Source organism: Gadus macrocephalus, chromosome 11 (genome assembly GCF_031168955.1).
Source record: "Gadus macrocephalus chromosome 11, ASM3116895v1".
Taxonomy (NCBI): Eukaryota; Metazoa; Chordata; class Actinopteri; order Gadiformes; family Gadidae; genus Gadus; species Gadus macrocephalus.
In genome coordinates this window covers 14105624-14117475 of record NC_082392.1, presented here as the reverse complement: position 1 = coordinate 14117475, position 11852 = coordinate 14105624, and the positions used below count along the sequence as shown (strand labels likewise).

Below are 11852 nucleotides of genomic sequence, written 5' to 3'. Positions count from 1 at the left end.
TCTGTTGTATAAATGCTGGGACAAATTTCGAATTATAATATGTAGAATGCATAACGTTAGCTCTCTGGCTCATAGCTGAGCGGACTAGATACCTCCGTTGCCAAGTCGTAGCTAAGGTCCGTTCCTATTTACTGGAGGAGTGAACAACGTTTCCGTTGCATAAGAACCTTACGAGAAGGTAATGATTGTTCCAGGTATTAGTCAAACCCTCAGGCGTTACCAGGGAAACAAAGTTATGGCTTGTGAAAAACTTTATGTTTGGATGGGAAAAAATGTTAACGGTCCAAATGTTAAAAAACGATTTTGACCCTCGGGAACAAATAATCAAATATTCTGTCCCATCCCTACTCCACTGGCATCTGTCCCCCTCACTGCTTCTCGCTCTCTGTACCTCACTCAACCGGCACACACTCACTACACAACTCATTAGACACTGGCCTATTCCCCTCTGCAGGTGGGTCAACGTTTGGTCTGGGTTTGGGTTTGGTTTGCTGTCCCATCTCTCGACCTTAAACAATTTGCTGAAATGAACAATACTATATTGTTAGGTATCCATTTTAATTTATAGTGGGTATACGAAACTATGCAGTATGCGGCGTATACCTGCATATCATGTGTTGCTATCCGCCAACCTCTCTCTCTCTCTCTCTCTCTCTCTCTTCTTTCTCTCTCTCTCTCTCTCTCTCTCTCTCTCTCTCTCTCTCTCTCTCTCTCTCTCTCTCTCTCTCTCTCTCTCTCTCTCTCTCTCTCTCTCTCTCTCTCTCTCTCTCTCTCTCTCTCGCGCTCTCTCACTCTGCGCCTCTCACTCACTGTCTCTTTTTCCAACTGTGTCTACCATTGTCTTGGTGTCTGTCTTGCCGACAATCTCTTTCCCACCCCTCTGCAGTCCATGTTTCCTTTCTAATTGCTAACTTCACACACGCTACAACAACTACAACTTTCTTCTGCCTCCTAGGGTTCAGGTGAAAGCTCTTCCTGTCCGATGGGAGGCTGGCATTGGCCAAAGTTTAAATATCTGCCAGCCGGGACGGGAGCGTGCCTTATGTTGATAAGTTGGTCAGTGCAGTTCAAACTTCATCGTTTCCACAGGGGACTGAGGTCAGGTATTTTCACTGACTGCATAGAGACATGCTTGTTTGGCAAGTTAATGACTCCACTCTGGAGACTTCAAGACCATCTCTCTCTCTCTCTCTCTCTCTCTCTCTCTCTCTCTCTCTCTCTCTCTCTCTCTCTCTCTCTCTCTCTCTCTCTCTCTCTCTCTCTCTCCATCTCTCTCCATCTCTCTCTCTCTCTCTCTCTCTCTCTCTCTCTCTCTCTCTCTCTCTCTCTCTCTCTCTCTCTCTGCCCTGAGATCAACTACAATAAATGGTAGCGCAGTCAGTTGATTGCTACTGCCACAAGCACATACACATGCCTGTGTATGCAGAGGGGGTTGCTGTGTGAAAGCGCTTGCCCTCCATAGTGAGGAAGAGCAACAGGAAGGCACACTGCGTCTCTCTGACCACCACCAGCATGTTCTCCCTGCGGCCCATGCGTGTCTGATCTATCACAAAAGCAGTGTGTGTGTCCTTAGAACACAGAACAGCAGGGATAGGCCGGATTCCCGCCTCGCCTCGTAAGGCACAAATCACCGCCCCAAACGGAAGAAATAACCTTCAGGGCTTATTCATTGCCACTGCGGCACAAATTTCGGCAAGGCACTCCCACACACACAAACACACACACACACACACACACACACACACACACACACACACACACACACACACACACACACACACACGCACACGCATACGCACACGCACATGCACACAAACACTCTGAGGAGGAGGAAGAGGAGGAGGAGCAGGAGGTGTAAAAGTCCTAATGCTTAAAGGTGCAGACCTTAACCATCACCTTCTCCTTCCTCCTCCTCCTCCTCCTCTTCCTCCTCCTGTTCCTCCTCATCCTCCTCCTCTTCCCCTTCCTCCTCCTCGTCCTCCTCGTCCTCCTCATCTTCCCCTTCCTCCTCGTCCTCCTCCTCTTCCTCTTCTTCCTCTTCCTCCTCCTCCTCCTCCTGCAGCCTCAGGTCTGTCTCACTGCTGCAGTGCAGCTGCTATTTTTAAAGCCTGGACTATTAGAAGAACTACCGGGTGGGGTGTGTGTGTGGGGTGGGGGGGGTGGGGGGGGGTTGAAGGAGGAGGAGAAGGAGGGCTGCTGAGCGTCCGCTCTACCCGGGAAAATGCAGATCCAGCAAGAATCGATCAGCAGGCATCACTCCTCAGCCTGAATGATGGCTGGCTGGACCTTTAGCTGCAAGCTCCCTCGGGCCTCATGTTCACCCCAGGGTGCCTCACTCAGCACTGCAGCAGAGCAGCAGCAGGCAGATCGATTCCAGAGCTCTCCCCATTGTCAATGTGAACGCTCGTTTACCGTGTCGTAGCTTATTATTCCCTCTACGCACATGGTACTATAACTGCAGCCTCTAAGATCTTAAAACATGGCATGTGTAAAAGCGACGCTGATGAATTGGAATGAAGAGGCATCTCCACTATGTAACTCTGTGTCCTGCGTGTCGTTACAGCGAGGCGGTCGGAGCTGCGCTTCACGGCTCTGAAGCAGGAGGGGAATGAGTTTGTAAAGAAGGGCCAGTTCCAGGACGCGCTGGGGAAATACACAGAATGCCTTAAACTGAAGCCTGAGGAATGTACCGTCTACACTAACCGGTCAGTGTTCCTTCACACATGATGTACACACACATACATACGTACATACGTACGTACACACACACACACACACCGACTCACACACACACACACACACACACACACACACACACACACACACACACACACACACACACAGACACAGACTCAAACGCTCTCTCTGTCACTCACACACACACACACAGACACACTCTCTCAAACTCACATTGCCCGATTGCCTTGCCTCCAGTATGGCTGCTTGCCGCTTTCCTCGAGAACCGCTCATCCAAACAACCTTACCCTGACACTGCACTTCCTTGTGTCCTACGCAATACACCATACAAAGTGGGAAGTTGATCGAAGAACAGTTGTCCAGAATATTCATCCAACATTCATCATACATACATACATACAGAGACTCCTCTAATTATAGTTGGGATGCATTACAATCAGGGGTCATTAATCAATGAGTTGAGCACGGATCATGTGCAACGCATGTACACAAATAAAAAAAACAGATCGTAGGATACATATATAGAGAGGAACATAAGAGTCATTGTAGGGACTCCGTGAGTCATCAGCCGCCCAGGGCTTTCAGATTCCACCCATGACGCGAACGCTGCCGGGGTCAAATTAGTGAGCATTGTTGGCATGGTGTAACCCGGTGGCTGCAGTCCAGGAAACAGCTGCCGGTCTGCGTCCCCCTCTAATCCCCCCTACTCCCACCTGCCCATACGCACAGAGATAAGTCTCTTTCTGTCATGTCTGTCGTCCATCTACTGCTTCTGACCACCCACATTGTCAGCTCCCTGTGTTCCCGCTTCTCTTCATGTGAGCGCTTTGATTGTTCACCGCTTGGCAGGGAAAGGAAAACACTGCAACGCCGACGTGATTCATTCTCCCCTATTGTATGTGTGTTGTTTTTTCCTGTGTGTGTGTGCATGTGCGTGCGTGTTTGTGTGGGTGTGTCTGTGCATGTGTGTCTGTGTGTGTGCGTATGTGGGTGTGTCTGTGCATGTGTGTGAGTGTGTGTGCATGCTTGTGTGTGCATGTACGTATGTGTGTGTGTGGATGTGTTTCTGTGCTGTCGATGTGGAGGTTGTACAGAGCGTCTGAAAGAGCTCGCGTTCATAACTAAACTGACTTTGCACCATGCAAAGTCAGCTCCCATCCGACCGGTAATCCTTGTGAGCCAACAGACATAGACACTAGCTGAATATATCATACAAGTCGATAAGGCAGCCTTTACGAATGGTTCACCTTACATGTCATCTCAATGATAAAAGCGTGTTCATTTTTTAGATTACATTGTGAAAAAGAAGTGCACAGCCTACCGTTGGACCTTTAGCTGTATGTAAACGCATTATGTGAATGGAATACATTAGTGACGTTTGTGTGTGTTTGTGTCCAGGGCACTGTGCTACCTGAAGGTGGAAAAGTTTGCTGAAGCCAAGCAGGACTGTGACGCTGCACTCGGCCTGGAGCCGACCAATAAGAAAGCCTACTACAGACGAGCTCTGGCCAACAAGGGCCTAAAGGTGAGCAGCCCTGAACAGACAAGACAACAACACACACACACACACGCACACACACCGAACACACACACACACACACACATTCAATACATTCTCGTCAAAGCAGATCTGGCACTGGATGAAGTCAAGCATTAGAATATGGCGTGCACTTCAAATGAAATAGCTAGATAGATAGGAAGATCCATGTGTCTCTTTATTCACCCCAAGGGGATAAAGAGGCCTTTACTGTTCTTTCCTTGCTCATGCAAAGTCTGCCATGTATCAGGTCACATGTAAGTTTGTGAAAATATGATCCTTCATATTTTCATATATCCTTCATAAGATATTTCAGAGCGATTGCAGATATAGCGCAACGAGGAATGTGAATGCAGGCGGGGTGCAATATTTCAGCGTTGTCATTCCCTGTAAGGATGTGTTGAATCCGCCCCATTCTAGGCGCTTCCTTCGTCCGCACTTTATAGCGAGCTGTTAAGCTACTGCAGCTCCACTGCAGCGAGTCCCATTCCACCACATCTGTTTTGACCACCTATTACCCCGCCTCCTCCTCCCCGCTCAGAGAAGAGTTGCTCTTGTGACATAATTTCCAGGTTTGTAGCAAGTATAGCGTTCCCGTTTGTCTTTATGGGCATCATGGCATCATTGGCTAGTCATTGTTGTTGTTAGCTACACAAGCCTCTTTAGCAAACCAGCTCGAACCCAAACATCACAACTTAACGTTGTATTGCATGCACAGTAAGACCGTGCAATGCATATATTGATGACCGGATTAAAGCAGCAATGTAATAAAGTGTGTAAGAGCATTTAAAATTCAACATTAAAATGACCAAAATAAAACAAAATACAAAGAAAAACATCTCACTATGGGCGCAGCCATGTTTGTTTGTCGAGCCGTACGGTCAATCTCACTGAACTCGCTGGACACTCGACCCCGATTGGGACTAACCAAAAGGGGGCGTGCCTCTGGGAAATGCTGCAAGAAAGCTGAGAGATCTCCCACTTTGCAACTTGTCCGGGTGGTTTACGAGGCATCTGGAACACACCATAAGGATGCACGCCTCCCCCGGCTGTTCCTCTGGTTCTTCCAGCCCTACCCCTGAGAACAGATAACATAACAACCTCTTTAAACACGTATGACTCCGTCTGGGCCCACAACCAGGACTACCTGGCGAGCAGCTCGGACCTGCAGGAAGTGCTCCAGCAGGACCCAGGCGTACAGGAAGCTGAGAAGGAGCTGGAGGAAGTGACCGCTTTGCTCCGCCAGAGCCTGGCCAGCGGCGCCTCCCCCAGGAAGAAGGTTCCCATCACAGAGGTACACACACTCACACAAGCATGGACACGCACGTACATGCACACATGGACACGCACACAGACACAGACACGCACACACAAACCCATGGACACGCACACATACACACACCACACAATGCCACGCCTCACACACACATGCACACATACAGACAATTGTTTTGTCCAAAGTCCAATAACTATGTCCTTAAAATAGATTCCTAAACAGCTCAACCTAAATTATATTAGTATTTAAATGGGTAAAGCCCAGAGAAATGAATAGCCTCATTCCATTGCCCGATTTCCCTTTCCCTTCGAGGACTAAATAGGTGCTAATAGGGGCAGTTTTCGTGCTTTGTGGTCTATGCATTGTTCTGCAAATGTCGAGAGAAGATTCTAAATATCACAGTCGGCTAAAGTAAACAAGACTCACACCAAGTACATACAAGCAACGGCTCTATTCATAAAAGAAAGATAAGGTCCCGTAGACGCTCTGTATCCAAGCGATAGACCGAAGAATGGATCATCTTACTAAATACCCTCATTGACTCAGTGTAAGCCCTAATCTAAGAGCTCATGTTGTCTACACCGCACAGACGCATTTACCCACGGCTCACATAGGTGGAACATAACCCGTCCAGCTTCTGCCTACCAGTTCCCATGGTGATCATTAAACCGAAAACAACCCAACTCGACTTCATTTATGTACCAGCTTTTATACAATCATGCAGCCCAAAGTGCTACACAATGAAAAATTAGAACAACACAGATGGGACCAAAAATATGTAAATAAAACAATAAATAAACAACAGCGATGAAAATCGAATAAACCATGATAGAACTGCTGTAACATAACTCTGGGTTAAAAGGCAGATAAGAGAGATCATTTCCTTGGCCGTCCTAACATATCCCCCCAGACAGTAACCCCTGACCCCCTGTGCCCCCCAGGTGGACGGGGACCAGGACAGGAGCGTGGCGGACTCCGCCCCGCGGCCCCAGGAGGGCGGGGCCATCAACAAGCAGCCGGCCGACGCCTACGAGTTCGGACAGTCCCTGAACGCGGCGCGTTCCCGCGGCGACGCGGCCGCCTGCGCCGACCTGCTGTCCTCGGTCGACCCGGAGCGGCTGCCCCGGTTGCTTAGCAACCAGCTGGACGGGCACGTGATGGGCTTCGTGTTGGAGGCCCTGGACGAACACTTGCTGGCCAGGGACCCCGGCCGGGTGTACCGGCTCCTGCAGAGCCTGCACACCGCCGAGCGCTTCACGGTGAGGCGCCACGCGCTTTTATTGTGTTAATGCGTTACAGTCACTGATCCAGTGCTGCATCATTCACCTTAGAAGAATTTGCAATGGTCACGTTTTATTTGCTCTGGCAGACAGACTGATTTCCTGCAGACCACCCCCTGGTCGGACAAGTCACAACCGTTTATCTACCATGGGGCCGGGTTTGATTTGATGACAGTACAGAGGAGCCCCGTTGAGGCATTTTCATAAACAACCAAGATGGCTGCCGCTGATGTATCACATTTCGTTGTTCTGATTTGTTGAAGGTCTATCCATTTGCGTCCAAAGGTATCTAGGTTCCCGTACACATTTGCAAATTGGTCTGGCGACGTCCGGCTTTTGCAAATGTCATTGCTATCACACCGCTCCTGTTATTAACCTGTATCTGTTTAAGATGTTTGGTCAAAGCATCTCCCTACAATGTAATACCACACAGGCATTCGGATTTACACACACAACGTCCCATTTGTCTCATTGTTTGTTTTGAACACGGACATTCAGTATGCTTTCACGATAGGGTTTCGTTTTTTGATGTTGTCCACCACATTGTCTCCAAACCGTAGGCCCTGGTGAGGATGCTGCATTCAGCAGTGTCTCGTAGAGTCACTTTCTCACTAGCAGATCATTAATACGACACCCAGTCACCCACGACACCTCAACACTAGGAGGAAGGATCAAGCCGCATAATCAGCAGTGGCTACATACCCCCTACTGTTCATTGTCACTAGAACCAGCCCTGATGTGCAATGATCCCCATCTGGCTCGCATAAAGCAGGCAAGACAACTGGCAAAGCAGAATCCTGCATTAAATGCCCCAAGAGTGTTAAAAGACTCTTGTTCTCCCCTCCATTCTAGCCCTGGGTAGTTGCTGTTAGGCCGCATTCCCCTGGGTCGTCTACTTTCACATTTACATGTCAATGTAGTTTACATAGACATGCAGGCAGTTGACTGGAATCCAGACGACCCAGTTGGAGTAGTCACTACCGTCTTTGTGGCAGTCCAGTTTGACCTGACTGCATTATCATGGCTGCCATACCTGCATTGAGAATGTTTGGTTGTTTAATGTATTCAAAAGCACCGCCCTTCTCCTCTGACCAACTCCTGTCTACCCCTGTGTCTCGCTCTCTCCCCCCTCCGTCACTCTCCCCCTCTCTCTCTCCCCCTTTCTCTCTCTCTCTCCCCCTCCATCCACTTGGCTCCCTTTACTCCTCCGTGTCTCACCCCCCCTCACTCTCGTCCTCCATGTCTCCCCCCTCTCTCTCTCTCTCTCGTCCTCCATGTCTCCCCCCGTCTCTCTCTCTCTCTCGTCCTCCTTGTCTCCCCCCCTCTCTCTCTCTCGTCCTCCATGTCTCCCCCCGTCTCTCTCTCTCTCGTCCTCCATGTCTCCCCCCTCTCTCTCTCTCGTCCTCCATGTCTCCCCCCTCTCTCTCTCGTCCTCCATGTCTCCCCCCCCTCTCTCTCTCTCGTCCTCCATGTCTCCCCCCCTCTCTCTCTCTCTCTCTCGTCCTCCATGTCTCCCCCACTCTCTCTCTCTCTCTCCCTCCATGTCTCCCCCACTCTCTCTCTCGTCCTCCTACGTGCAGGTGGTGCTGATGTTGCTGGAGACGGCCGAGCGGCGGCGCGTGACGCAGCTGTTTGAGCACCTGTCCTCCGTGCAGAGCGACGACTTCACAAAGGACGACGTGCAGAACATGGCAAACATATATATCATCTGAGTCATCTAGCCCCTCCTACCTGTCCTCCTCTACCCCCCCTCTCCTACCTGGCCTCCTCTACCTACCCTCCCCTAGCCTCTCCCACCTAGCCTCTCTTATCTAGCCTCCCTGACCGGCCGCTCCTATTAAGCCTCTCCTTCGTAGCCTCTCTTTCCCCTGCATGAGCTCTGCCTCCAACATTTAACTAGGGATCTATGCAAAAAAAACAAAAAACAAAACAAGGGCACAAAGTGAACCACCAGAGAGGGGGAAAAAAAGTCAAATACTGGTGGAACGAAGGCTGGTTCAATACAGGGGTGCCACAGCTGTTGCCACGGAGACGCATCTTTGCTTTATCTGTATGGTGGGGGGGATCTGCTAACACTATGTTCCAGTAAGCAATGAAAGGATATATATATTTTATTTTCTTATTTCCTCCACAAAACCTTTTGTTCTTCAGATATTATTTTGTACTGTCCTACGAACCGCTTGTTGCAAACACTGGCTCTGACCCACACAGGGACGTAGCAGCGTCTAGCGTGCTAGGCTATTATTATTATTATTATTATTATTAATAACTAATAACTAAAGGGTGACCTGCAGAGAGAAGGCTCTGGGCACGTTTCCTCAAGAGCTCGCTCCACCAAACCTGGCTCCTTGTGTCCTTGACTTCTCGCTGAGACTTTACCTGAGGTTTTGAGTGGAGACGTTAAGACACCGGACCAGATCGGTCCACAACAGAGTGGTCTTGGGGACCTGACTGGTCCACTTTTCTCGGGTTGGGGACTACGCCCCCGAGACCACCCTGTTGTTGCTTATCGGACGTTACGCATGCTGAATATTAAGGGCGGGCGAGTCTATGGGATACAGTGGAGGGAGAGCGCCACGTTGGATCATCCATGTTTCTCTATGCATATACATCCTTCAAAGATAGAACATGGCTTTGCACTGCTATCTCGGATGCACTACTTGGATGTTAACTCATGCGGTCAATGATTAAAGTTGAAACGAGTATCATTTTTTTAGATATATATATGTATAAATTAATTAGCATAAAATCGAATCCGGGTGAAGTCAAACATCAAATCAATTTAGGTTCAAACTCCCTCATAGACTATCTAGAAATGATCAGGAAATTAATTGAGGCCGCAGATTAGTGCAGGAAGCCTGCTGGTCAACTCCTAGTATCGCATGCTAGCCTCCCGCTGTGCTGTAGGCGCCAGCACAGCACTCCAGTCGGCATGCTGGAACTGGCCAGATGAGGCATCTTCTTGAGATGTGTGCCTTCAGATGTCAATTGAGGGGTTGGAAATTGGATATCTTTTCTTTTTGTGTGGGTGTGTAGTTCCGATTCTGTTAACATGTGTACGGTTAAATAGTTCTGCAGCTTAAACGGCAGGGATCCATGTGCACTATCATTACGCCATCGTTCAGCCGGGTTTCATTTGTAACGGGGAGGTTTGGTGGAGGGTCAGGCTTCATGTTAAGGGTTCTTTGGACAAACTTTTTATTTAATGAAAACATGCTAATCCATCATCTGGCCATAACTTAAATGGCTTATTCGACATTACTGAAGTTTGGCTACCATTTTTGTTTACTGTAGTTTTCTATCCACACGAATGTACTGTGGTCGAGGAGAAGAGCTGAGCTATGAGGCAGAGACAGTAATAACCTGTACATGTTATACAGCTCTCTATGAGGCAGAGCAGTAATCAGCTGTACATGTTAAACAGCTCCTAATGAAGCAGACAATGATCACCTGTACATGTTATACAACTCACAGGCTGGCAGGACATGGTTATTAGTGCTGTTAAAAAAATAAGTTATTTTGGAGAGCATTCAAATTGTTATTTTGCAATAAACAGGCAAAGATAAACTTATTTCTCTATTATAGATGTACATTTTTTTGTGAATATCTAATAAATATTATGTTATGGAAAAGTGACATATTGAATAATAAAACATGAACAAGAATTTGAGCTCACGTTTCCTTCTTGTGGGTCGGGCTTTGGAGAATGAGGACCAAAACACACATGTCTTACAATGTTTTTAATTTTTCCCCAGATTTGCATCAACACGCATATTGTAAAGCAAATTAGCGAACAAATATACAAATACCTTATGCCGTTATGAACAAATAACAAATAATATCTGGCACTAGTGTTATGATTAGGAGGAAGACAAACAACCAGGAAGTAGACACTCTGAACTATGCTTTTAAACGGGCAGGGCCCGACCCACCAAACCAAACCTTGGGTGAGAATACTGGTAGATATGCCCTCAAATATCTGGTGATGGATGAACTCAGGCAAACTAGTGATCTTGAAATGTTTTAACTGATTAACTGCATTGAACACTCAGTCCAGCCAACACATGTTGGGACTTCTGGTCCGTGCAGCAGCACCGATTGATTAGGTGATCTGGATGAAGCGAGCAAAACAACAGAGGGAATGAGAAACCGTAAAACGTCAAACACGCACAACTTTCATTTTTGTGTGCATCTCAGGTTATGAATGGAAGGAAACAACAGTTAACAGTGCAGGTGCCGTGGGCCTTTTGGTGGCCTTGTTTATTTGCGTAGCATTTTGTAAAGCATGTACAAAACAGCAGTCTTTACGTGTGGTGGTGTAAGTGTGTGTGTGTGTTGGTTCCGGTCTTCACTCATCTCCTATGGTGCCAAAAGGACGCACAAAAACTCTGTCTCTCGTTGGAACAGAAACATCGACTGTAAGGATTTAACAAGAGCCCGAGTGCTGTCTTTGGTAGGCAATTGAAAAGTCTTCATTTACCGTGTGGTCCACAGTCTGTGGGTACTGCGTTGTTTTATGTGTAAGAGTTATGAACACCCTATATATATATATATTTATATTTGTATATTGATATTATAGCGTCCGAACCTCCATAGACATTCTTATAATGAAAAAGTCTTAAAGACACAGTGGAGAGAAACAGATCTTTTAAAAAGGAAACAGCATGTTGAAGGCACCATGAATCAACAAAGATAGCGGAGATCCTCAAGGTTCTCTCTGATCAGGCGAGGACCGCACCCCCGGCCTGAATAAACACCTTTAAACAGGAGAAAGAAACAAAACAACAAACAAAAAAAAACAAGAAACTTTGCTTTGTCTTCATACAATATCACAGAATTGAAGCAACCCATTGGCTTATAGTATCATAATGACTTTCATCATTATCTTCCTACAAGGTAAGCCATCTCTTTATTCAATGGCCTTCCAGAGACCTTCCCATAGCCTACATCTCTGCCAGAGAGCAGCGGTATTTCTACACTAGAATCCAGAGGCGTTGGCCCCGGTTGCACCTTCTTATTTTAACATGAACTCACAACACTATCGATGGAACCAAAACACAGG

General features: G+C 47.6%; 1 protein-coding gene across 1 annotated transcript in view; it reads left to right on the top strand.

The window, feature by feature from the left end:
* LOC132467531 (sperm-associated antigen 1-like) overlaps window positions 1-10460 on the top strand; it is a 20959-nt gene extending 10499 nt beyond the window's left edge. Inside the window, exons 13-17 of the mRNA XM_060064863.1 lie at window positions 2544-2705; window positions 4096-4222; window positions 5376-5528; window positions 6452-6769; window positions 8371-10460. Of these exons, the coding sequence (XP_059920846.1) occupies window positions 2544-2705; window positions 4096-4222; window positions 5376-5528; window positions 6452-6769; window positions 8371-8502 (892 nt within the window). The 3' untranslated portion in view covers window positions 8503-10460. The remainder of the gene's footprint in view (window positions 1-2543; window positions 2706-4095; window positions 4223-5375; window positions 5529-6451; window positions 6770-8370) is intronic.
* The last annotated feature ends 1392 nt before the right edge of the window (window positions 10461-11852 follow it).